General features: G+C 43.9%; 1 protein-coding gene across 7 annotated transcripts in view; it reads right to left on the bottom strand.

The window, feature by feature from the left end:
* Positions 1-27,969, bottom strand: part of PLEKHA7 (pleckstrin homology domain containing A7) — a 340,205-nt gene that overhangs the window by 97,035 nt on the left and 215,201 nt on the right. For all 7 annotated transcript variants that reach the window (XM_059722625.1, XM_059722626.1, XM_059722627.1 and 4 more), the window contains 2 exons: positions 26,725-26,808; positions 281-392 (listed from right to left, as the gene is read on the bottom strand). In XM_059722625.1, coding sequence (XP_059578608.1) covers positions 281-392; positions 26,725-26,808 — 196 coding nt within the window. The remainder of the gene's footprint in view (positions 1-280; positions 393-26,724; positions 26,809-27,969) is intronic.

The raw sequence follows: 27,969 nt of genomic DNA, 5'->3' as shown, positions 1-27,969 counted from the left end.
CATATATATGACTGCATTCCTTAGAAACCTCTCACACTCTGAATTGGTAATTCATAGACTTGTCATTTAAAACAAAAATCACCTGAAATGTGATTAGAGGGCTTCTGAGCTGTCAAAAGATGTTTGTGTTGTCACTATATCTCCTAAGTTTGTTTGGATGGGAGAAGTCTCTCTTCCTTGGAAGTACATTAATATGTTTTTAGCATGAAATCTTAAATGTGTTTTAAGGCAGCAATAAACTGAACTGAAAGGAGACCAGATGAGTCTTTTTTTGCCTTACCTTAGGAACAGGTTTTGTATCAACAGTGGATGCAGTTACTGCAGTGGATGTTTCGCTGACCATGCTTGAGGGTCTTTGGTTTATTTGTTGCTTGGACATGTGTGAATTTTGCCTAGAAAAAAAAAAGGAAGTATTCCTAAAATATATGTATTTTTAAACAATCAGCTTCTGACTTTTAACACAGAAAGTATAGTTTTTCAGTTTCCTGAAGTGCACAAACAGCAGCCTAGTTAAGCACTAGGAGAGTTTCCCCTTACCTGCCAATGCAGATTGCTTTTTTCTTGTGACACCCATTATTCTAGTATGGTCTTTCTTAGCAGATACAGGTAATGATATTTGGTAGTTCATATTTACAGGTAACAAGAAAAGAAGCATGACACACAATTCCACACAAAGTAAAAATGACACGCTGTAATCACGACAATCAAAAAGAGTTGAAACTTACATAGCAAGTCACAGGTGTATGTAAACAAAAAGAATACATTGTGTACTGGTGGTGCTCAACTTTTCTGGCCCTCTGGGAAGAAAGAGTGGTACGGCACCAGCATGTGCCAGATTCAGCCACAGAGCAACCAACCCTGCATGCTGGATCTGGACATGGAGTGACTGACCCTGTAAGCTGGCATGATCTGGCATGCAAGGTCACATCAGCCCACCTGCTGATTCTCCATAAGCCAGGAAAGGTAGTGGTGGAAGAATGGTGGTGTTAATTGCCACAGCTCCCAGAGGCAGAGCATAACATAAATGCATAACAAGGAGACTGAAAACAGACCCAACTCTCTGTGAGAAATGCTCATTAAATACAGGAACAGTAGTTTTTCACCCCTCATTACAGCTCTTTATCTAGTTCCTCTGAGTGCTTCATGTCTCTAATACAGTGGTTCCTCAAACAGGGTGTTACAAGACCCTTTCAGGTGTGTCATCGTTCATCATGACATGGGTGCTGCTGGCACAGCCGGGTGGAACTGCCCTGCATGTCTCATACAGAGCCTGACTGGGAAGAGCTAAGGCAGGTACTCCTGCCTGTATTAGGGTTATCTGATAAACATAATGCTGGCAAGCCGAAGTGCCAGCTCCTGCTGCAGCCCTTCCCAGTCCGATCCCCCACTCTCTTCCCAGAGCGTGCAGGGCAGTTTTACCCGGCTGTGGCAGCAAAGCCAGTAGGATCACCCTGGTTGAGAACCACTAAGGTAAACTAGGGCAGTACACCAGTAGTTTTCAACCACAGTGCCACCAAACTCTGAAAAATTTTGGTCGGGTGCCTTGAGTCTAATGGTAGAGAGCCACAGGTCTAAGAACAGGACATAGGCAACTCAAAGCTGCTTTAGAAGTCATGAAATCAAGGACTCTTAGTCATTCTCAGCAATTATGCAGTTAGGCAGAGTAAAATCATTTAATAAAGTAGGCAGTTGTGGCTCAAGAGTTCCTATGCACTTAAAAAGTTTATACACTTAATCAGTTTGTTACAATATAAGCAATACATGAAAAATTAGTCTTAGCCTTGTGTTATGAAATTAAGTGATTTGTGCACCAATCCATTCTGATGGAAATGGAGCTGCTTTCATGTAAAGGCATAAATACACAGCCAAGAGAGAAACTCAGTCAGGTCAAGAATAAAAAGCATGGTATCACTATAGTTTAGATTGAAAGGTTTATTTAATTACTAAAGAAAGAATTTGTGGTATGAGTTGTCAAACATCCAAGCCGTGACTCATATATGGCAATATAAGATTCCACAACACTTCAGTATTCAAGGACACTCACATTATAAAATACTGTTTGCAGGAGTGGGTGGCTGGCATTTTACTAATTGAGTAAACTTAAAGATAAGTTAGCTGCATATAGTGCAGGTAAGAATTATTTTTTACACAAGGGTCTTGGGTATCCGAAGGAATATTTTTCTCATAATATTGTCAAACTCAAGCACGGTGAATACCTGTGCCACAGAGTTAAACTGTATATTGGTCCTATAAATTAGTCTATCTGGGGTCCAGGCTACAAAGAGTAGCTGATTTTCAGAAAAATGGCTTACTATTTAATTAGAACCTAGACTCCACTGCATGAATGCTATGCAAATGTATGGGGAGACCATTTAAAGACAGAAAATTAGTTTATTGTTCATTAAAATGCACCTGTGGTCAACAGCAAGAAATTCCATAAAACCAAAATAAAAAATACATAATCATTTTTAGTTTACAGCAGGTGTATGATCAAACTGGCATAGCAAAACTACAAGGGAACAGCTGCTGTATTTACTCAAATACAAGATGAAGTTTTTACCCTCGATTGGCATGGGGAAAAAAGCTCCTTGTCTTATAATCACATTCTAGGAAACCTCACTAAATACATTGTCTATTGTTAAACTGCTGCCAAAAACAGCATGTGCTCAGTAGTCAAAACCAACTATGAAGTTGATTTAAGCACAGCCCAGTTAAGCAAACATGCTAATGGAAACCTACCACAAGCATAACTTAATATAACCCATCTGAATATGGTAGTGTCCATTAAGCACAGTCCCCCTCACTGCCGACTCTTTTGCAAGTCATACAGTTCACCCACAATCCCTCTGTTCCTGCTCTCAGCCTGGCATGTATGATAAGTGTGGCCCCACCCAGCATGAGGTGAAGCTGGACCGGGCTGCCCCGCACCTCATCTGCATATAAATTTTTGGAGCATCCCAGAACTTGCAACAAGGACACCCAGTTCCACTCATGAGTGGGGGCTAACTAGCATGTAGATCTTTGGGGGGCAGGGAAATCTGGAGTACACAAACATGCTGAGCAGTGCTGAGCTGTGGGCTCGCCATGACTTAAAATGCTGTGGACTCTGGTGGGATTCAGCCCCGTGAACTATGTGGTAAATCATTAATCTAAAAGCAAAAGGCTCATATCATGCATAGTTTGTGCTACGTGGAGAAGAACCACATAACCCTTCTTTACAAGAAGGGGGAGAGGCGGGATCTGAGAAACTGGCGTCCGATTATGCTACTGAATCTTGACTACAAACTAATGGCTAAAATCTTGGCCAAGTATTTTAAGTCTGTTATAGGTACAGTGGTCCACAAGGACTAGGCACGCAACAGATCCATGAAGCTCTGATACAGCTGCAAGATGCGCTACAGAACCAACAGTAGAGGGGGGAAAACGTCGCCATGCTGAACCTCAACTTGGAGAAGGCCTATGACCGGGTATCCTATCGCTTCCTGCTGGAAACACTGAAAAATGTGGGAGTCCCCACAACCTTTGTCACTTGGATAAAGGCACTGTAAAGTGAGCAGCAGGGTACTGGTGAACAGGTCCCTGACAGACCTGACTGTGGTGGAGTTGGGAGTCAGGCAGGGCTGTCTGCTCTCCCTGAACCTGTTTATTTGAACAAGGCAGCCACCAGCACAGTGACTAAGGCAGGACCCTGGGATCAGCAGCGTGAAGATCCCCAGGAACAATGAGGAAAAGACTAAAGTCCTCGCTTACATAGAGAGCCTTAACATCATATGCGGGGACAAGAGTTCAATGGAAAGAGCGTTCAAACACACCCAGGTATATGGAGCAGCAGCAGGGGCCAAGTTCAACATGAGCAAAAGCACCTGCCTAGTCCAGGTAAGCTCGGGGACCTGTTGTCCCTTGGGGTCTCCATCCCCTGACAGGGGATAAATATCCTCAGGGTAGAGTTGATGAGACAGAGGGTGTGGGAAAAGATGGAAGCGAACGTGAAACAGAGACTGGGGCTATTGCAATCGTTCTGCCTGTCAATGTGGGAGTGGGGGGGAGGGTGGTGCATGGCACTGATCAAGGCAGAGCTACTGCCAATACTTTTACACAATGCCCTAGTTTTCCCTTCCTCAGAGCAAGTCATTTGCAGAATCCAAAGAGCCATGTGTGCTTTCTTTTGGAATTCCACATGAAGAAAGTGGTGAAGACCCAGCTGTACAAAGCGAAACAGTCTAGAGGCAGAGGACTGCCAGACATCCTACTCTTCCTCTAGGCCAAGTACATGTGCCAGGTTTGCAAACTGGCAACAGGGATGGAATCCAAAACAGCCCGCTTTGTCAAGTGTTTTGCAGGGTGACTGCTGAGACAGCGGCAGGTGTATATGACAACCAATGGAAGCCCACAGGCCACAGTGTCTCTGTGGTTCTACAAGGTCCTAAAATGCTTCCAGGAGAAATACAAGCTGCAGGATGTGACACTAGTGACACTGGCAAACCACCACAAGATATGGGAGGTGGTAAGGGCAAGAAACATCGTATCACCCATGAGCTTACTACCTGGTGACAGCTCCACACTTTGTGAGAGTGAAGCTTCCACAAAGACCTGCAGAAGGAGCACAGAGACGTGAACTGGTAGGCAGCCCGCCAGGCACTCCCCACATGGGCATGGAAGACAGAGCAGGGCAGAAAGGGTACATCAAACTGCTCAAGGCAGACCTGCCACTGGCAGACAGAAACAATCGACTACCTCTTCTGGGACTGCCCGTTAACCAGAGAGGTGTGGAAGAAAGTATGCACACTCCTCCTGGTAGTGACGGGTTTTTGAACCCTGACCAGAGAAGCGGTCCTTTAAGGGCACTCAACCAAGCAGCAAGGGGCCCCAAGAGTAGGGCTGTGCGAAGCTTCAGTCCCTGATTCGATTCAGTGGAGATTTGGCCTGATTTGGTAGCCAAATTTCCGAATCCAAATGGAATCAGAGGACCCTTTAATCCCTCCAAATTGAACTGGAATCCTTCAAATTGATTCGGAGAGATTCAGTGATTCGGACATAGACACAGCTTTAAATGTTTTTTCTACATACCTCAAGATAGCAGGCGGCTTGTGAATGCTGCGATGCTGGGGCACATGGAGTGTCCCACAGAAGCGTGGGGGGCTCCCCAGCATGTTCAGCAGCAGACCTGGAAGTAGACTAGAAGCAATTCTGGTCCACTTCCAAGTCAGCCAGAGAATGCGCTGGGGGGCCCCCCCTGTATCCCCCTGGCTTGGCAACTGGTGCCTCCTGGATCTGGGGGAGCACCCGGGGTCCCCCTGCAGCCCATCGCCGAACTGGGGGGCTGCGGGGGAAAGAGCCTGCTGCACTCCCCAGTGGACCCGGAAGTGGACCGGAAGTACTTCCAGTACTTCCGGTCCACTTCCAGGGTCTCCACCAAGCACACGGCGGGCCCTCGCCTGCACTCCTGTGGGACGCTCCATCCGCCCCAGCATCGCAGCATTCACAAACTGTGCTGGTAACTCAAGGTACACAGAAAAAACATTTAAAGCTGTGTCTATGTCCGAATTGTTGATTCTCCGAATCACCATCGAATCTTCAGATTCAGATTTGGCTGAATCGAGTAAGGGACACTGATTCAAATCAACAAGTCAAATCACTGTCTCCAATTCGGGCCGAGCCCGAATCAAATAGGGCCTGCTTCGCACACCCCTACCTGACAGCCCACTTCAACCAGTTCAACTCCTACTTTAGGTATGGCCTGTGGAAGGCCAGAAACCTACTCACAAACAGGCATTCAGACCCCACAGTCGAGGACAGTATTAAAATGGGGCTGAGGAAAATGTACTGGTACTACAGGAAGACAGAAGAGGATGACAGGGAAGAGGTGGTGGACCTCATATGGAAGAGAGGAGACTGGCATAGACTTTTCAGAGGTAAGCCCTCCAAAGAGAACAAGGAGGATAACAGTGACAACAGCAACTACAACAATGATGAATATGATGATGAGTAAAAGCACTGGAATGGTGATGGGTACGTGGGACTGTGGCTGGATGGTGCAAATTTTGTAACAGGACTAAAACAGTTTAACTGTCCAAATGTGTTTTGGTCTGTCAAGTGAACTACAGTGGTCAGTTAAGTCTGATTCAACCATGTCAGTTAAAACATTCAACCAGGTTTATCTTAAACCAGTTTCAACCATTTTGAAATTGGTTTATGTGCACTGAGCTTCTGTTTTGTTACAGGTTTAAACCAGTTTCTGATCACTTAAACTGGTTTATATGTAACTTTGGTCTCTAGCCTAGAAGTCTCTAAGTGTGCCACACAGTAATACCTTTAATAAACTCTTTATTTTGGTTCAGAGAGAAAATATGACTCATGTTTATAATAAATCACTGAGTAAAATGGCAGTGTCCCTTACATACAATAAAACAACCCACTAGAAAAACTAACTTTTAGAGAACTATCACCCAAACTTATAGCCCGCTACTCCTAAGAAGAAATACACATCTGTTTTTTTCTGCACAGCAACTATTTGCCAAACGAGATGAGCATACTCAGCTATTTCTATTGGATTCAGTCCAAATGTGCACAAGAGCCAAATAATCTGTTTTCAAAGCTTTAACTTCCTGAGATGCCCTACGTAAGAGAAATTTCAAATGCCAGAACATGTACAGTATAAACAAGTACAGTATCTATTTTCTACCTTTATTCAAGTCACGAAAGAAATATTTACATCCTTTTATTCAAGCAGGGTTATGTACTTTTCAATGAGAGTTTATTCACTCTTCTGGAAAACGTGCAACCCATTCTGTTATCTAAACCCCTGTTAAATTTATACTCTATTGCCACTAATCTAACATGAAGGCAGCATTAAAATGAGGCAGACTGTGGAAGCCTACAGAACTTGGACCCTGTGATCTAGTCAAAACATCAACTTTGTCAGAAAGCCTGTAGCCTATGGGTGACTGGTGCCTCCCGAGTCTGGGGGGGACACCAGATCACTGCCGGGGGGTGGGGGGAGGGGTGGAGCAGGGTCCCCCAGCAGCTGATCACTGAGTCTGGAACCACCAGCGGCAAAACTAGAAATGCACTTCCACCCACACTTCTGGTTTCATGGCTGACACTTCCAGGGGGTGCACAGCCAAATCTCAGGGGGTGCACGTGCACCCCCAATGCGTCGCCAGTGCTGTAGCCCGTTGAAAGACTGAACACAAGTTGAAGCCATGAAGACACAATGCAGGCCAGCTTAACTAGCTAACAAGAGCAAGGCAAAATTCAAATCTACCCATGCATTAAAGATTACAACCTCTAAAGTTAATGTTATGACTCCTCATTGTCAAGGTCATGACTTGCCATTGGCTGGGGCAGTGATTCTCAAGTAAGGTGCTGTGAGGAAGTAGTTGTGGCAGGAGCTCATGCTCCTACCTGTCTTAGGGTTATTTGATAAACCTCAGGCAAGCAGGAGTGCCTAGCCCTACTGTAGTCCTTCCTGGCCAAACCCCGCATGGCATCTCCCAGAAACAGAGGACCATGGTGAATGTAGAACTGTCCCACACACCTGTTTCTATGAGGAGCACGGGAGAGAAAGGGCTGGATTAGGAAAGGCAGTAGCAAATACAGGCCTTCCTTTCTGCTTTATGGTTAACAGATAATCCTGATATCAGATTCCCCAAAGGCAGAAGTGCGCACCCCTGCCACAGCTGATTCCTGATCTGGCTGTGTGAGAGGAGTGTGGGATAGTTCCATGTGGTTATGGCAGCGGCAACATCCAGTTCAGAACCAGAGATAAGCAGAGGCAGTACTGGTGATTCTCAGCTGGAGAGATGCCACATTCAAAAAAGTTATGGAGGGGTGCCCTGAATTGAAAAGGTTGAAAACCACTGGCCTAAGAAAGCATTCACAAACACAAAAACACTTTTCACCAGAGTAGCATTTCACAGTGCACAATAACCACTGGTCTTTCCAACATTGTAGCTCTAACAGATGCCAAACAAGATGACGAACCATTATGCAAAGCACTGTACCAATTTATAGAAAAACACAGCACCTCTTCCAAAAAAATCAACAATCAAATAGGTAAATAAATGAAAAGGAAAGAACTGATCAGAGATGTAAAGGTAACGTACCATATTTACTCGAGTAGAGGGCCCTGATTATAAGATGAGCCCCCAAAGAAAATTGGGATATAGAATATATAGAAAATGTATAAATGTTATAATTTGCCAAGTACAGAATCTAATTATGGGAGGTTTGCCTTGAATTTGTCCCCTTTCCACTGCTACAGCAGAGAAAATAAATCGAGGGGGAGGGGACTCAGGTAGCCCTTTGCTTTCTACTTCCCTCAACGTTTTTTACCTGTAGCAGCCCCTTCCCCCTCTCCTTATTGCCAAACCCTTTTCTCTCTGAGTGCATGGAAGTGAGTGGCTATTTTGAAAACAATAACCCTGAAATTAAACATGGCTATCCCAATCTGCAATGCACCCATAGACTTAGTTCATCCAGAATTGATGCATTTTGAAACTGCTACACATTTTAGCATAGGTGTTTCATAAATACACTTCTGAGCAGTCTTTTGGCACCTACTTATAGCCAGCATAAACCATACATGATATTAGTCCAAAGGCTCAAGGCTCATGATTTACCACATAGTTCACTGGGCTGGGCCTCACCAGAGTTAACAGCATTTTAACCCATGGTGAGGCACAACACTGCATACAGTTCACCAAGAATACCTCCATCATGCCCTTCTCATCCTGGCACATATGGTTAGTATGGGCCCTCCCTCCACAGTGACCCCACAGCTCAGCACTGCTCTGTATGTATGTATGCTCCAGATATCCTCCACAAAGGATCCATGTGCTAATTGGGCCCCACTCATGACTGGAACTGGGTGTTTCGTCACAAGTCCTGGGATGCTCCAAAAATTTATATGCAGATGAAACACAAGGCAACCTGGTCCAACTTCACCTCATGGACACCAGGCCACACTAATCATATGCACCAGGCTAAGAGAGGGGGAAACGGAGGGATTCTGGATGAACTGTATGCAATGGCATGGCTCACCATGACTTGAAACCGAATCAGCAGTGAGAGGAACTGTGCTTAATGGGCATTACCATACATCTTATTGAGATGGATTGCACTAACCTATCCTTGTGGCAGGTTTCCATCAGCATATTTGTCCAATGTGGACCATATGTTTTATAATCATGGTCAGTGCTGGCTGCATTTAAAATCGACTTCATAGTTGGTTTCCATTGTTGAGCACATGTTGCTTTTGGCAACAGTTTAATGACAGTTTGAATGTATTTAATGTGATTTTCTTGTGTGTAATTATAGGAGGAGGGAGTTTTTTCCCTATGAGGTGACCTCATCTTGTATTCAAGTAACTACGGTAGGTTTTTGGGAACACTTTAAACCTTTGTCAATCATTTCTCTTAAAGCAGCAGTACTGTAAATCTTTGCATCTTTGTGCTAGTCTCAAAACCTCTCAATTTTCCTGTGTAACAGAATAGGATATAGCTAGGTCATGGTCACTTTCTGGTGTAAAGTAACCTACAAAGACACACAGAGGACAATCCAGCCTTCTGCTTGACGGATCTCTTAGTTTCCTATGTAAGGAAATTTCACAATACAGCTCAAGCGATGTTTAGTGTTCTTTTTGAAACAAGTCTTCAAAATACAAAATGCAGTATTTTCCACTTAAAATCATCATAGAATATTCTAAAAAGAAAATTGAGATCCCACCCCCCTCTAACTTGTTATAAAAGTTATCAGATAAAAACACATGGTAATTATGTTAGCTACTGTTATGAGGTTACAGTATTTTAAAAGTTCGTTCTGGCTTTACGTTGTACATCCATTTTCTTCACTTAATTGAGTTTCTGGATGTAAATTAATTTTATTTAAATTAGCTCTGTGCTTTTTATATGTTTGCATGAGCTGGTTTTAGATGATGTCCCTTATAAACAGAGTACCTATTAGATGAGTCAGATTTGTTTTGGGCCGTTCCAGCCCCTCACTCCCCGCCCAAGCATTCCAGTAAGGATAGCTACTACAGTAATCTGAGCCTAAAGCTTACAAATACAAGTTCTGCCCTGCAGTATGCTGGTAATGCAAACCTGGGTTAACAGGGGAAGAAGAGATTGATCTATCACTATAATTAGGTTTTTATTTTATTTTTTTCTAGTTCAAAATGCTAATTAAAGTCTAAAACCATGGAGGTCTTTAGAAGAAAAGAGTGAAAATGTTGTCAACAGCAGTGGGGTTTTTTCATTCTGTTATATTTCGTAATTCCGCTGATGGGGGATTCTCCTTACCACTGCCTCACAGGAAGAAGGTATCTTCTTTCAGTATTTGGTCAACTTTGGTATCTGATTTCACCGGGGAATTCAGCAAGATGTTATATATACACAATATTGCTTTACCTAAGTATGCCTGTTAACCCACACATTTATTTCTGTTTCTGATTTGAACTGTTATTCTGTCTTTGACCAACCTACTTTTCACAAGAGGGAAATTGTGGACATTTCAGTCAGTTTTTCTAACCTCTACTTTTTTTAAGATGAATTTCTATTTGATTTTCACCCTGTCCTCACTCTTCTGTTTTCTGTAAGAAGTGGTTATCATTTATAAATAAAGTCTTCTACAGTTTACTATTTGTTCCTTAAAAATCAGCCCAGGTACTAGACTGAAAAGCAGTAAGGTAGCCACTAGATAATCTATGGTATTTACAATCTACTAAGCATTTCTAAAGAAGACGGTCAGTCTGAAGAAATTAATCTTTCTTCTTGGATAACAGTCTGGCACTTAAACACAAAACAAAACAAAATAATCAAAACAACGCACGAAGCCCCATGGATTTTAACTCAACCCACAAACCAAACCTTTACAATGGATATTGTTGTCCAATTATTTAATGGGAGTGGGGGGAGACCATCACAAAACACACATACCAGTTTCTAATTTATTTAAAAGTGAACATTACTACTTCTGGTGATCCAGCTTCTACCACCAAAAAAGAAATTCTTCAAAGAAGTGCTCAGAAACCCCCTTGGCTCAGCAAAGGCATTCAGGAATGCCTGAGGACTAAAAGGGGGGCGCACAACCGGTGGAAGGGAGGAGCTATCACCAAGGAGAGTACTCCTCCTCAGCCCGGGAGCGCAGGAGGGCTATTAGAAAGGCCAAGGTAGAGATGGAACTCAGGTTAGCGTCCAGGATTAAGGACAACAAAAAGTCCTTTTTCAAGTACATTGGGAGCAAGAAGAGAGCACCAGGCAATGCAGGGCCCCTGCAAGACGCAAACGGTAATCTTGTGGCTACGCCAGACAAGAAAGCTGATATTTTTAATAGTTTCTTTGCCTCTGTCTTCTTGAACAGGTACCGGGACATCCCACCTACCAGAGGTAGGGACAATCTCAGGGATAGCTCTGTCAGGCCTTCAGTCAGTACAGATGTAATTAGGGATCTTCTGGAAGGGCTAGACATTTTTAAATCTGCAGGTCCAGATGCCCTCCACCCAAGGGTGTTGAGGGAGCTGGCAGGGGTCATCGTGGAGCCCTTGGCCCGGCTGTATGAGCATTCGTGGTCATCTGGCCAGGTGCCGGGGGATTGGAAATTGGCTAATGTGGTCCCAATTTTCAAGAAGGGGAAGAAGGAGGACCCAAGTAACTACAGGTCTGTAAGCCTCACCTCAGTGCTTAGGAAGATTTTAGAGAGAATCATCAAGGAGCACATCTGTGGGGGCCCAGCAGGGGAGATCATGCTCAGGGGCAATCAGCATGGGTTCATCAAAGGCAGGTCCTGCCAGACCAACCTGATTGCCTTTTATGACCAAGTAACTAAATCCTTGGATGATGGTGTCGCTGTGGATGTAGTCTTTCTAGACTTTAAGAAAGCCTTTGACACTGTCTCTCACCCCATCCTCATCAATAAATTAAGTGACTGTGATGTTGATGCCTGCACAGTTGGATGGGTAAAAAATCGGCTGATGGGGCGCACCCAGAGAGTAGTGGTGGACGGGTTGTACTCAACCTGGCGAGATGTGAGCAGTGGGGTACCCCAGGGCTCGGTCCTCGGGCCCGCATTGTTTAACATCTTCATCAGTAACTTGGATGAGGGGGTGGAAAGCACGCTGTCCAAATCTGCTGATGACACTAAGATGTGGGGCGAGGTGGACACACTTGAAGGGAGAGAGAGGCTGCAACTCGATTTAGACAGACTACAAAAGTGGGCAGATAAGAATAGGATGGGGTTCAATGTAGACAAATGCAGGGTGCTGCACCTTGGGAGAAGAAATCCACAGCACACATACAGGCTGGGGAGTTCCCTTCTTGAAAGCACAGAGGCGGAAAGGGATCTTGGAGTCATTATTAACTCCAAGATGAACATGAGCCGCCAATGCCAGACCACAACCAGCAAGGCCAGCCATACCTTGTCATGCATCCAAAGATGCATCTCAAGTCGGTCCAGGGAAGTGATACTCCCCCTCTATGCAACTTTGGTCAGGCCACAGTTGGAGTACTGCGTCCAATACTGGGCGCCGCACTTCAAAAGGGATGTGGCCAGCCTGGACAGGGTTCAGAGGAAGGCCACCCGCTTGGTGAGAGGGCAGCACCACAGGCCCTATGAGGAGAGAATGAAGGACCTGAACCTGTTCAGCCTCAGTAAGAGGAGGCTGAGGGGGGACCTGGTGGCTACCTACAAGCTCATCGGAGAGATCAACAGCAAATAGGCAGAGCCCTTTTCTCCCCAGCACCACCTGGGGTGACAAGGAACAATGCTAATAAGCTGATGGAATAGGTTTAGGTTAGAGATCAGAAGGCAATATTTTACAGTTAGGGTAGCCAAAATCTGGAACCAACTTCCCAGGGAAGTCGTCCTCGCCCCTACCTTGGGCAAATTCAAGAGGAGGTTGGATGATCACCTGTCTGGGGTCTTGTGAACCCAGCATTCATTCCTGCCTGTGGCAGGGGGTCATAGAATCATAGAAGTAGGGTTGGAAGGGACCTCGTAGATCTTCAAGTCCGACCCCCTGCCTGGGCAGGAGGAAAACTGGGCTCAATTGACCCTTTATCTTCTTAAAGACCCCCAGGGTAGGAGCCAGCACCACTTCCCTTGGAATCTGTTCAGGTCGCTCCTGAACCTAGCTACTATGAAACTACTATGAAACTATCAAGATCCTGTCTCACTGGTAATTCACGCCATTCAGGTTTTAAAAAATGAAAAGAGAATAAATGAGAATAAAAGTTGGACAAATTGTGGGTAAAAGAGATTTTGTGCAATTAAGCAAGGACATATCCAGGTATTAGATTTTACTGGGATGTGATTCATAATCAAATATTACAAATTGTTGGCTCTTTGCTACTAAATGCTCCTTTTGGTAAAGTCCTTTGGTCTTTCCTGTGGAGACAGCCACAAAGAAACAAAGAATTAAATCTCACCTACTAGTAGTTGCTACAGTACTGCTGGGCTCTCTTAAAAAAAAGAAAAATAACCAAAATGAGAGGAATATTTCCAAAACTACAGGAAACTCTTATGGGGGAAATTAACACCAGACGTCACACCAGACAAGGATAACCTATTTAACAATTTCTTTGCCTCCATTTTCCTGAGCAGGGACCGGGTCACCCTCCCCCCCCCCCCCACCAGGACCTCCATAGGCCCCAGGGGAGGTGCACCCAGACCTAGGGTCAGTGAGGATCTAGTCAGGGAACTTCTGGAGGGACTGGACGTATTTAAATCAGCTAGTCCTGACTATCTCCACCCCAGAGTGCTGAGAGAATTAGCGGAGGTCACTGCGGGACCCCTTGCACGGCTTTACGAGCACTCGTGGTGCTCTGGTGTGGTGCCAGAGGACTGGAAAAGGGCCAATGTGGTTCCCATTTTCAAAAGAGGGAGGAAGGAGGACCCAGGAAACTATAGGCCAGTTAGTCTTACCTCGATCCTGGGTAAGCTTTTTGAGAGAATTATCATAGCGCATGCCCATGAGGGGCCAGCAGGGAAGGTTATGCTTAGAGGCAACCAACATGGGTTCATTAGAGGCAGGTCCTGTCAAATCAACCTGGTAGCCTTCTATGACCAGGTCACAAAATCCTTAGATGCAGGGGACTAGGTCTTTCTGTCATAGTCTTTCCGGACTACGACACTGTCTCTTACCCCATTCTCATTAAAAAACTAGGGGACTGTGGCGTCGACACCTACACAGTCAAATGGGTCGCTAACTGGCTGGAGGGCTGCACCCAGAGAGTGGTGGTGGAGGGGTCATTTTCGACCTGGAGCGATGTGGGCAGTGGGGTTCCTCAGGGCTCAGTCCTCAGACCTGCAGTGTTCAACATCTTCATCTGCGACTTGGATAAGGGGGTAAAAAACACCCTGTTCAAATTCACAGATGACAGTAAGATGTGGGGAGAAGTGGGCACGCTAGAAGGGAGGAATAGGCTGTAGTCGGACCTAGACAGGTTACAGGGGTGGGCAGATGAGAACAGGATGGGTTTCAACACTGACAAGTGCAAGGTGCTGCACCTGGGGAGGAAGAACCAGCAGCATACCTACAGGCTGGGGAACTTATTGATGCCAAAATGAACATGGGCCAGCAGTGTGGGGATGCGGTCAGGAAGGCCAACCACACCTTGTCATGCATCCACAGATGCATCTCAAGCAGGTCCAAGGAGGTGATCCTCCCTGTCTATGCGACACTGGTCAGGCCGCAGTTGGAGCACTGCGTCCAGCTCTGGGTGCCACACTTCAGGAGGGATGTGGACAACATGGAGAGAGTCCAGCGGAGGGCCATTCGCATGATCAGGGGTCAGCAGGGCAGGCCCTACGAGGAGAGGCTAAGGGACCTAACCTGTTTAGCCTCCACAAGAGAAGGCTGAGGGGGGATCTAGTGGCCATTTACAAACTAGTCAGGGGGGACCAGCAGGCATTGGGGGAGTCCCTGTTCCCCCGAGCACTACCAGGAGTATCTAGAAATAACAGTCACAAGCTGGCAGAGGGTAGATTTAGACTAGATATCAGGAGGCGCTACTTCACTGTCAGGGCGGCTAGGATCTGGAACCAACTTCCAAGAGAAGTGGTGCTGGCTCCTACCCTGGGGGTCTTTAAGAGGAGGCTAGATGAATACCTTGCTGGGGTTGTTTGACCCCAGTACTCTTTCCTGCCATGGCAGGGGGTCGGACTTGATGATATGTCAAGGTCCCCTCCAACCCTACAAACTATGAAACACTTTAATGATGTACCCAGCAAATGGAAAGAGAACAAATTAATACTTAGATGTTTGTGTATCATTTAATCCAGGGGGGGCCAACCTGCATCATGTACACCACAAGTGGCACGAAAAACCTCTGTATGTCGCATGCAACAGATTGTTGAGGGAGCACTGGGCAAGGAGCACAGGGCAGGGAGAAGAAAGTAGAGCATCAGATCCGACATGGGAGAGCACACATGGAAGAGCGCAGAGCTTATTTGTGACATGCCTGTCAAAAAGATTGATCCCTATTGATTTAATTAATATGCAAATGTAAAAAGGGCCAGCCCTAGGGGGGGCCATGATGCCCCCTGGTAGCTACTCAGCCCCTATTTTACCCTGACTTTTAAGCATCCTCCCCTTCTGCTCACCCACCACACCTTGATGTTAACATGTATTTAGAAACCGGAGGCTGCTCGAGGGATCCCTGAGCCAGATCACATCTGCTCATGAGCTAGATTCTAATCACTCAGCACCTTATGGGCAATTTCACGGCCTCCTCATCTCTCCTTTTAGCCATGCCCAAGCCTTGCAAATGTTACGAATCAATCAGCATTCACCAGTTTAGTGGGCCTTCAGCCCTGATCTACCTGACTCTCTCTCTTGGCCCCTCTCTCTGGCCTCATCTCAGCCCCTCTCTGTGCTTTGTAGCCCAATTCATTTCAGCCCCTCCATAGGCCCTGGGCTCTCTAGCCCCTTCTCTACCCTGCTCCCAGGCTCTGGCCTTACTCCCAGGCCTCTGTATTTCCTCTGCCCTGTTTCTGGGTTCCAGCCTTACTCCCGTGCCTCTGGCCCTCCTCCTGGGCCTATTTGAACCTCCACCACCCCTAAACCATGTGCACTGCCACAGCCCTAAAGCTGTATTACCTACAGGCATTCTTGGGTTCATCAAAAGTCTCTCTCTGTAGCCTGCTCAGAAGCTCTTCTCACATCAGCCTTCAGGGTCTGACTGCCTGCTCAGCTCAGGCTTTGGGCTTATATATACCCTAAACCTGGCCCCCTTCCAATCAGATGTCTCCTCTGTTTGCTGATTGAGCCCTCCCTGCAGCCTTTTTCTTCTTAAATTAACAGGATCCTAATTACCCTGTTATAGCAAAGTACACGTATATAAAAACAACAAAGCACATCTGCTCATTTCATTTTTTTAATATTAACTTTTAAAAACATGACTAGTTTGACAAACAAGAAAAGTAATTATTTTCACTCAATTTAATAACATCCCCAGAAACAACACCGGGTTGTGTAGAGTAGCTCACTCCGTAACATGGTAACTCCCTGCAAAATATATTAGTGTAATGCTCACATCTCTATGGCATTCTCCTCAACAAAACCAACTCAGCATTGTTACAATTAATGTTTTATTTCTGAGATTTGTGTGGCAATGATTTTTAAAACAGAAACAGTTATTTAAAAAGCAAGATAGAATAAGGTGATCTAGCACAACATGAGACTCAAAAAGAAAGAGTATATTTAATTATTCATGTGGCAGCTTAGTAATTCCTCTACAAGAATTAAGATCACTTTTCTGTGTTTCTGTTGGAAGCTTTTTTAAAAACTACTGAGTTGATTAATACTAAACAAAGTTACAGTTCTCCTGCTAAAATAAAGTCTTGTGTGGCATGTATATGTTAACCTGAACTTTCCATAAACACGTAAAGTCCAATTAGAAATATGAAATAGAAAAGATAAACTGCAAATAAATTCCACATGGCATGTCAGTAATTAATTTAGAGAGTCAAAAATCTGCATAAATCTAGAAAATAATCAAATTCCACATGCACAATTCTTAATATTTAATATATATTTTTTGCCTTTTTCTACTTTAAATAAAAAGGAAACAACTGCAGAGAAAAACAATGTTAACATCTGAAATGCTCAAGCATATTGACAGAATTAAAAAAAAAATTACCTTCACAACTGAGCACAGAAAGCACAACCCATATTCAATATCATCACTTACAAACCACCAGTCCTGGAGATGTTTAATGACATGTATTATTCAACAAATGCCGCACCGACTTAATAATGCCATATCATTCAACTTACCTTTCTGCTCTCTTCTTCCCGCCTCCCATGCACACGCACAGGCACACTTCTCATGGGAAGGTTAGTTAGGTTAGCTAATCCAAACAACAACACTGTTTTTGGCACAGTGGGTTGTTTTGTTTTTCTGGAAAATTGCCACTCACTGCAGTTGGCAGTCCGAACCTACGTGACTTGTATAAGACCTTTGAAAGCAGGCACATCTGCACAATACCTTCTGAATTATCAAACCACTCCCCATCCTACCTAAACTGCATCTGTATGTGTACAGAGACCACAGCATTTCATTGGTTGCAAAGACTTTCTTGACCAATATCTGGTTTTCTTTTCTTAATACAAAAACAAGATCTACTGCAGCATTTTTACCAGAAGCCTATATCGAAGCTTTAAGGTCCACGAGAGCTAATTATTTTTCCCTGTAAAGCACACAGATTTAGCCACAAGAAGGAATCTGTTCTGTGCGTACAATTTAAATTGTAAGAATTAATGGAAAACAACACTGTTTTAGTAATCTACCTACCTTTTTAGACACTAAACCATATACTCCTTTGGGTAAGAAACTAAATAACCTAAGTTTATTTTTGTATGCCAGGTGTTTGGTTTTTTTGTTGTTTTTTTTTTGCTGCCATAGTAACCAAATGCTATAGATGAAACAAGGAGAAGACTGTCTCTCCAGCTCTCCAGGGGTGATATACTGGCTTTATCAAATGCAGCTGCACAGATTAAAAAACAAAACAAAACAAAAAACAAAAAAGCATAGGGAGGCAGACAGGATCAGACGCTGTCTTGTTTTATTAAATTACACACATACACATACACACATACACATGCACATGCATGCACACGCTTGTGTTTTGTATTGAAGTATTGTTCTATACCTCCATGTATTAACATTTCATTCACAACTGCAATACCAGCAGTGGAAACATAAAAAACTTCTAAACAAACAAATGTTAATAGTCGACACTAGAAAAAATTTGAAACATGGCAATTGTGGCAATGACACATGAACAGGCTACTGCAACATAAACAAAGGCTGGGATTTACAGTGTATCATCTACTCCACAGTTACTGCCCACATACACACTCTTACCCCACAGTACACGGAACATGATCCACAGAGTAACAGCATGCACCCAGGCAGCTACATAATGGAAATCTTCACCCTCACTTACCATGGTAACTTGTTTATGTGCCTAGGCAGCTGCATAATCCCTGTTTCTTCTTATTTGTACATATGTAAAACTAACTTTATAAAAATCAATGCAACCAAGAATGAACTATCCAAATAGCTAATTTTCACCCCAAACATCACTTCATTGTGGAAACAATTTTAAAACAAAAATTTTAATATATAGCCAGCCTTGCAACTGCAAGACTAATGCATATTTTCATCCTTATTTTAAACTCTAGCATTTGAAAACAGTGTCTTAGTGGACTTTAGCTACATGTACTATATACTTACATCACAAGTTTTTCTCAAGAGTATGCACTTCACAATTGTAAATGAGAACACCTGTAATTTTGTCTTTTGTAAAACTTAAAAGAACGAGTACGTGTGTGCGTGCCCACATGCATTTGTGTTTTTAAATGCCCCAACTACAATAGCCCATTGTTCAGCCTCAGGAACAAACTCTTTCACCTCAGGGCTAGGGACAGATGTTACGCATCAACCGGTTTAAAGAAACTGGTTTAAGCCTGTAACAGAACAGAAGCTCAGTACACATACACCAAGTTCAAAACAGCTAAAACCAGTTTAAGATAAACCAGGTTGAATGTAGTATCAGACTTAACTGATTTGAGTCAAATTGATTTATGAAACTTCTGTCCCAGACCCCTTCCTGGTTCAAGTTAAATCACAGTCCCCCAGCATCCCAGCATGCTTTCCAGCTTTGCTGGGCTGGGCTGGGCTGGGCTGGGCTGGGCTGTGCTGTGCTGTCTACTCCAGAGAGCAGGGCTTGCCCCACCCCTCTGCTCCCTAGCTAGAGTAGTGAGGGCTGGCTGACAAGAGAGGTGGTGGGGTATGCCTGGCTGGGGATGCAGCCCAGTGCACAGGGTAGGGACTGCCCTCCCAAGCAAACCCTGGCTGGGGTCTGGGTCTGGGGGTTAAACACACCTCCCCCTGCTCAAACTTACTGCTGGCTAAAACTGTGGACTACAGATCCCAGAGCACCTGGAAGCTGTGCTGTCTGCTCCAGCAGAGATGGGTTTGGGGGGAAAGGGGGAGTCAGGGACTGCCCCCGCCAGGGAAACCCCGGCTGGGGGCTGGGGCCAGGAAGGAGGGTTAAACCCACCTTGCCCAGAGTACAGAGCTGCCCTGCCCAACTTACTGAAAGTTACTACTGGCTGCGACCGAACTACAAATCCCAGAAGTACCTAGAAGCAGGAAGAGAGTCCTACTGTTGTGATTCTGGACTGAGAATCCCAGAGACCTTGGGGGCAGCAGGAAGAGAAAGCGAACACACAGCCCATGCTGGCTACGTGCCAAAAAGCAGTGCTCTAGTATCCCCTGCCTTCTGGCCTGAGCCACTGCCGGCATGTGGCTGCATTTGCTGAATCAAAAGCAAATGTGTATCCAGTTGTTTCTCAGTTTAATCTCCGCATCTTAGACTAACCTGCAAAAGACTGAATCAATTCAGCCTCGAGCTTTTTAACTGTTTGTACTTAGCCAAGAAGTTTCACTTTAGAGCTGTATTCCAAGACTACACTGGAAATATCATGAAAACATATTTGTAACCTAGTGTTCCCAGGGACGCAGGATTGGGCAAGGGGGAAGCCTCGTCCAGAGGCAGACCCCAGACAAAAGTAAAAGAAGAAAAAAAACCTACCTGTTACAAGGGACTGGAGAAGTGAGGAGGCACGCCAGGGAAAACCGCCCAAGCGGTTTATCGGCCGCACCCATCTCTAGCTAGAGCCGGGTGATGTCACGAGAAGGCATTACCCAGTGAAGATAAAAATTGACCCTGAGAGCACAGGAAGAGGGACGCTGAATGCTGGAGGAGCGGCGGGGAACTGCTGGGTGGAGCACGTCCAGCTGCTGCAGTTGGCAGTGGCGGTGGCAGCAGGAGCTGCAGGAGATCCCCACGCCAGGGAAAACCAGCAGGGATCAAAGGGGCCAGCAGTGAGGCCAGCAGCAGCAGCAGGCGCTGCAAGAGATTCCTGCACTGGGGAAGACCACCAGGGATCAAAGGGGCTGGCAGTGAGGCCAGCGGCAACAGGACCTGTGAGAGATTCCCACACCAGGGGAGACCAGCGGGGGCCAGAGGAGCCGGCAGGGAGGCTGACAGTGGCGACAGCAAGAGCCAGCGAGGAAGCTCCCGCTGGAGGCGACGGGTGCCGCGACCCCAGCGCAATGGCAGATCCTGGAGGGGATGACAGAAACCCTGGCTGGGGTGAAGGCGCAGGTCCCGACCCAGGGGATGTGCTAGTCTAGGGGCATTAGGAGCAAGGGGAGCATGGGACTCTCCCTGTGGTTGCTCCTCTCTTTTCTTTTCTCTTTATCTTGTTTCTCTTGCAGTCTTGCCTTTAGTTCCTTTTTCCTTTCTCTTTGGGTTGTTCCCAGGGCGTGGGGTTTTCTGGTGGCGAGTGTACCGTTTGTGTTTTTCTTTCTTGGTCTGACCTATTTTAGTTCCCTGCCTAGAGCAGGTTAACTTAGCATACCATACCAGGTTGGGGGAATTAGAGACCCCGTTGGAAGACGAAAGTTCATGTGAGAACGCGGCGACAACAGACAGCATCCGACGTAAAACGCGCAGGGTGTCGAAAGGGACAACACCAAAGGCAGAGTGTCACCAGACACTCTGGGTCTGGCCATAGCCCAAGGCACCTGTCTGCAAGACAGGACACACAGGAACCAAGGAAGACACCAACAGGGGATAGCTGCAAAAGATCCTGAGGCTCGTCTCAAAGGTTGGAGTCTGGCCAGGGTGCAGGGGAGGTTGGAGACCTGTGGACATCTTCCAGGATGCATGACAACTCTGAAGGTGTCCTCCAAAGGGACCCCCTTCACTGAAGAACCATCCGAAGTCGTGGAAGGAAAGTTTGGGGGATACCCTGAAGGTAACCAAGGAACCCTCCGAGGTCTACACGAGGTTCCTTGGTGAGCAAAACCAGCTGCCTGGGTAAAGGCAGCGCGGGAGCGAATCATCGAGCAGAGATGGGCACAATGTCTCTTCACTTGCATACAGAAAAGATGCTTTTAAAATTGGTTGGATATAGGTCTGGATTGAAATTCTGAACTCAAAAAGTATTGAAATGAAATTCAATCCAGATGCTGATTTCACCTCAGACAAATAGCTTTATTTAAAAAACAGAAGGAGCCAAACAACTCCTCTAGCAAAAATGAGCCTAGGTAGGTCTGTTCCAAGGCAGAGATGGTGGAAGGAGCAGACAAGGTGACCCTATGTACTGCAGAAGGTGTGGCAGAAAGGAACAGATAAGGAAAGTGCTGCAGTGCTAAGTGCATACCTGGGCTCTGACAAGCTCTCCCAACAGTATTTATTGAGATTAGTTCTCATAGTGCATTGTTCATCTCTAATTGTACTGCCTACTCTAAATCATGGGACACACAAAAGAACCAACTCTGGCACTCCAGGATCTGGAACATACCAAACTCTTTATTTAGCAAAACATCCAAAGTGAAGGTAAAACAAGCAAAACAAAGATGCCAAAAAACGAATAGATGATTTTAGCATTCCAGGTTAGTCTGGAATCTTCTGCATTTTTGTGTTTGTGCTTGTATTAATATTCAGTTTCAAAAATTCATTTGGATGAAGAGCAGCTGGTGCAAGCTGGACCCAGGCAATATCAAGGTTGAAGCTGGTCCAAAAGAGGAAATGCTGAAACACTAACTGGCAAGTTATCTCAACCAAACATAGTACATATTTAAACTGGGGCAAACCTTTGTGGGTCACATTTCTCTTACAACTAAGCCTAGCTGACCAGGCAGCAACAGTTTTTAAATCTGCTTTTTACTTCCTCCTTATTAGGAGAGCTGTTTCTGTATTTGTCACCATTGGCTTTACTGTATCCGAAGTTCAATGTAAAGTTTATCTTATGTTCCAGGATGCCATGAATGCATGAGATTTGTATTCAAGGCTCACTAGTAGCTTCCAGTTGGCTTTTGATGCCAGTTTCAGATGTTGTTCTTAATCTTCAATTTAGATTAAATTGCAATTAAGGGATCGTATCCCAGCTACACTGAAGATCAAATTTCTAATTATGAACAATGACACCCGCACTTTCCTGACAGACAACACACCACAAAGTCCAAGACAACATGCAAAAGGTGTGTGTGTGTGTGTGGGGGGGGGGGGGGGGGGAAAGTATTCTTGATCAATAGAACCTGGCTATGAAAAAGTTTCCAGAGCCTATTTATCTTTAGCAAACCCTGCAACACCCTCCTCTTTTGAGAGGATCTTTCCACCATAAACCACCCACAGCATAAATGCTCCTTTTTATGAAGAGAGTTGGTAGAGTGGCATCATAGGCTGCTTATAGACATAAAAAAAACAAACCAAAATGGTGCTTTACTTTAAACTTGGCGTGTCTCTGCACCGAGCCCAGTGCATGCCCAATGTCTATACAGATCGTGTGCTTCAGCTGGGCTTTTTTGGCACTTTTATTATAATAGCTGATTGAACCAGTTATTAGATAAAAGTACCAAAGAGTCCTGCTGAAGTGCACAATTAATATAGATGCTGCAGAGCTGGGTTAAACTAATGTGCTGCTTCTTCCAGTAAAGTGCAGTTTGTTTAATTTTTTTTCACATCCATCAGCAGCCTTAGGCTAGGGATAGACATTCAAAAAGCCTAAGCCTGAATTGATTCAATCTTTGCAGGTTAGTCTAACCTGGCTAGGCTGAATCAGTTTGTAACTGAACAGACATCCCAGAAATGCAGGCAAATGCCTGCAATGGTTCAGATTAGAAGTGAGGGGGGATGGGGGGGATGCTAGAGCAGCCCTCCCTTCCCTTCCATAGTTCTGAGCTGAGGGGGGTGTGGTCAGGCCCTGGCAGGACACTCTGATTAGGGAGCCCTCCCACTTCTGACCAGCCCAGCAGGGAATTGATAACACAGTGTTTATCACCCCAATAAGAAAACAGCGGGACATTACCAGCTACCTGTTGATTCTGCCTTTCTCCCATCTGCCACAGCATGGACCATAGCCAGGATGTGATCTGCTAGCTAATGCTGAGAGGTGTCTGCGTAAGGCAGAGGGGACTGGGAGGGGAAGAGGGTAGCAGGGGGAAGGCCAGGCAGATGCCCAAAGTCTCTGCCAAGTTCTAGCCAGGGAGCAGAGGGGAGGCACCAGCTCTGCTGTGGAGCAGAGAGCCCTGCCCAGCCCATGCCAGTTTAAGTTAAATGAGCAAGGGCTCTGGGACAGACATTGCATAAATCCGTTTGACCTAAATCAGTTAAGTCTGATACTACATTCAACCAGATTTATCTCAAACTGGTTTCAGCCATTTTCAAACTGGTTTATGTGCACTGAACATCTGTTCTGTTATAGGTTTAAACCAATTTCTGATCAGTGAAACCGGCTTATGTGTAATGTCTGTCCCTAGCCTTAGAGACTAAGTGGTTCAAAGAGGCACAAACTTTCATAGGCAAGAACCAGTTTCATCAGATGTTAGGAATAGACAAACTAGTCTAAAGCCCCTAGCGCACATTCATGTAAAGGTGCCATGGGATCCAATCCCCAATCCTAGTGAGCCTTCTGCCATGCCCCACATGCGTAGCAGGCAGTATGATTTTGGGAATGGGATCATATCCCAATCCTGCTCTTTCTATTTGCCAATCCAGGGGATACTAGAATCCCAGTCTTCCACAGCACTGGGAAAATAAAAGCTGGGTGCCCACAGGTCCAGTATCAAGGCCAAGAGTCAGCTGATTGTCAGTCTTGACCCTGAACTGCACTGGGGCCAATTCAAGACTGCGGTGCAGTCCTGGGGCCGGAGCTGACAATCAGCTGCCTGTTGGCCCTGGGGCTGTGCCTACCACATGTTTTATTTAAGGCAACAGATAAACTAGCCTTAAAATGTTATACATTACATACAAGAGCAGTTCCTGCATTTGTTACCTTTGGCTTCACTGTATCTTACATCAATTTAACTTGCAAAATACACAGTCCATGTTTGTATAATATAGAACATTTTTACGGCTGGTTTGCCACTGGACAGTGCCTTAGGTTGTGTGCACATGTACCAAACTTGCCATTTATGCCACAATTAACATTCTATGAACTCTACGAGGATTAAGACATTAATCACAGCATAAATGTAATGTATAGAGGGGACCTAAGGTGCCATCCTTTCCTACCTTCTATCTGACTTCAGACTAACACAGCTAACTAATTTTGTTCTTACAAAGAGCCCAAGCTAACTCCTTGCCTGAAGAAAATCCCCAAAAGCAAAAGTAACATATACCCTAAGCAGAGTCACTTCTCCCAAATGGGAGTAATTTCAGAGATTCCATGAAGTACTCTGCTGATTTCACCACTGCTATCAATTTTACATGAAGGGTGGTCAGATACTTTGGTTACAAGGAAATGAGCAAGACTAGAATGCTTTACAACAGATATAGTATTTCTTAGCCTCAAGTCACCTTCAAGGTATGTGTCTTGCAGGTTAAGCTGCTGAAGACCTTAAAGATGCATGTTGCAAGAATACTAATTTAATCAAAATGACACTGCAAAAATAATTTTCCTAGCTACAGTTTCTATAAATACCCCATTGCTCTCTTCTTCCCTCCATTGATTTTCTTTCTTCACCACATCAAATTCAAATGATTTATCCCTTAGCTTAGAAGGTCCTTCACAACTTAACCCTCTAATTTTGAGTAAAGTAGAGTCAAATCAACCATCATTTTCATTTGTAAAGTATGTCAGTCTTGAATGCCCTTTTAAAAATAAATCTTCCCATGAGCCTCTTAACTTTTGTTCCTAATTTTTCCCTGGTGTTTGGAAGAAGTTTATAGACATATCTGCAATGCCACCCCACTGACCTCCACTGGAGGTCTCCTAAAATATTTATTCCACCCTGATGCCTATAAAAAATTGACAAAGGTTATGCAGGTTGCTGTGACCGCTATTTTTTATGCTGACCACTATACTATGATTGCTTTTGCTCCACACACCTGTTCACCTACTTGTTCTATAATAGTTTGCGTGCAGATTGCATGTTCTTTAGACAGGCAGGCCCGTACTGTCTTGTTATTTATGTTCATACAGCCCCTAGCACCGTAGGCCTAGATGTCAATATAAAAGTGTAAGCAGTCACAAAATATGTGAAATTATAAGAAACCTTAAATCTAAAACAGGTTGCATCAATATAAGAGTTAACATGTCTAAAAGCAACCCAAGGATTTTGATCTATTTAAGATATTTTTAGGGGCATGTCTACATGTGCATTTAAGAGCGCCTAAATTTAATGCACATTAGCTTAATGCACATTAAGTGGGTTTAGGCAAGCATCTACAAGTGCAGGTGTTAAAGAGCATTCACTGTGTGCTAACCAAACTCATAATTTAAAGTGCACAGGTTGCAGGTATGAAATTTAGGTGCAAGTAGCCTAAATTTGCCATTTTTAAAGCACATTAAGTGCATGCACATATATACGCGCATCCTAATGCGTCTTAAAAAATCTCATGTAGATGCACCCGTTAAGTCCTTAAATGCAAATAGTCCTAAACACACAATTCTAGAAGCAACAAACAAACTGACAAGTTGGTTTAAGGCTAAGCAGCAGCAAGCTATCCAGTTCACACCATTAAAGTCATCTCAGTCTAAGTGGCAGAAAAAACTTTTTAAAACCACAGGCTGCCAGTCAAAAATGTTCTAGTTTTGAATCAGTCCAAACTGATTTTTGGACTTCCTGGTTTTAAGCACGAACAGACTTAGAACTGATTTTCTTTAAACTTGACTTGTTTTCTACATCTCACCCTGATTTTTAATTAATTAAGCCATGTTTTAATCTTAAGCCAGTTTTGCTATGTTCCAGTCTAAAACCAGTGTGGTTGGATTTGTAAAAAATGGAAAATACATATATTTCAATCCTGCTGATCTCAAAAAGTATTAACTTTGTTCACTCTGTTTTCTTATAAATTCACTTACTGGCAAAGGTCAAGATCAAAATAGACCAGTTCAAGATTCTAGATACACATTCTAGAAAATCAAAAGTATATGAAGATAAATCATCACAATGGGAACTGGTAACTTTTCCTTTGGCAGACAATATAAAGATCTCACTGTAACATTATACTGTTTACTTTAAGGCCAGTTCTGTATATTTGGCATTTATTTTTACTTAAAAGTATTATTATTGATTCTAGCAACAGTCCCTATTTAGGGGAGTACCTTTTCAGTCTCCCTGCTATCTCACAAGCAAAGTTCAATTCATAACACATATACAAAGTTACTTAAAAGAAAATTTTCAAGACAGATAAGAAGTGACTTACTCTTCTCGTAATAGGAACTCAATGTTTTCTGGAGAAATCTGCCCTGTCACAGGATGTCTAAATGTGGTGGTCTGCTGGTTATGACTGAAAGAAAAAAAAAAGTAATTGAAGTGCTAAGCTCAGTAGAAAATTAGGTTTTAAATAAAACAGAATTATCACTACTGTTAGTTTACTGTTGTTATTGCAAGATGGAATATATTTTTGTGATGCATTAAAGGGCTGGAATGTTTTGAATTACTGTCTCACAGGCTTGTTGAATCTGCCAGGAGTATGCTGCATTACATGCTAACCAAACTCATAATTTAAAGTGCACAGGTTGCAATGCTCAGCAAAAAAAAAGACCCTGGTGTTTGCAACTACTTATAATGGTACCAAGTTATTTAATGCTAACCCAGGAAGGACCCAATGCAATTTATTAAGTTCCTTAAAATTTGCAAGAAAAAATAATACTGTCATTGACACACTAATTTAAAATCCTACTAGACTTTTTAATGGGTTCATTAAATGAAACCTGTGGAAGGAAAAGAAAATCTGTCTCATGCATTTTTTCTTGCTTAAAAATTTAGCATCTTAATTTTTTTATCTTCCCAAACAAAGTGTCACATATATGATTATTTGTTCATTTTTACAATTCCTACACACAAAATATTTTAGCATGTCATCTGAGAAAAATGGAAGAGAAATAAAATTTGCACAATGTTATATGCTTTCTTCCAGAGTCTTGCCACCTGTATGCTTTGTTTTGCTGTTCTTCATGAATTACTACTGCACATTAATAGGTCTAGTAATTTGTTGATTTGAATAACCGCACAATTGCCTACTGCAAGAATGTAAGACAAAGAAAACTGTTTCTGAAGACAAGTTGCTAGAGAAAAAAATTCAGAGTAAATCACAGCAATTTGGATTCTTCATAAGAAATGGAAGATCCTGTCATGCAATAAATATGTTCTGATCAGCTCTCATAGCTACTAAGCACATTGTTCTGAAGCCTTAGGCAAAATGCAAAAACAGGGCCTTTTTGTTTTACAGGTACAGTAAAGGTTACCACTGCAATGCCTTTATAAAAATCAATGGATTTCATTGGTAAAACTGAGCAATAGAATTTTAATGGATATACTATAACCCATAGGTCTAGTTACTAAGCTTTTTCATTGTTTAATGTTTTTAGTTAATGGTATTTAACAGTGTAACTGCCAAAACTGGATCTGAATACAATCAAACATAACAAATCATATAATGTATTAT

The sequence above is a fragment of the Alligator mississippiensis genome, chromosome 2 (genome assembly GCF_030867095.1).
Source record: "Alligator mississippiensis isolate rAllMis1 chromosome 2, rAllMis1, whole genome shotgun sequence".
In the NCBI taxonomy this organism is placed as follows: Eukaryota; Metazoa; Chordata; order Crocodylia; family Alligatoridae; genus Alligator; species Alligator mississippiensis.
This window is presented reverse-complemented; position numbering and strand designations above follow the sequence as displayed.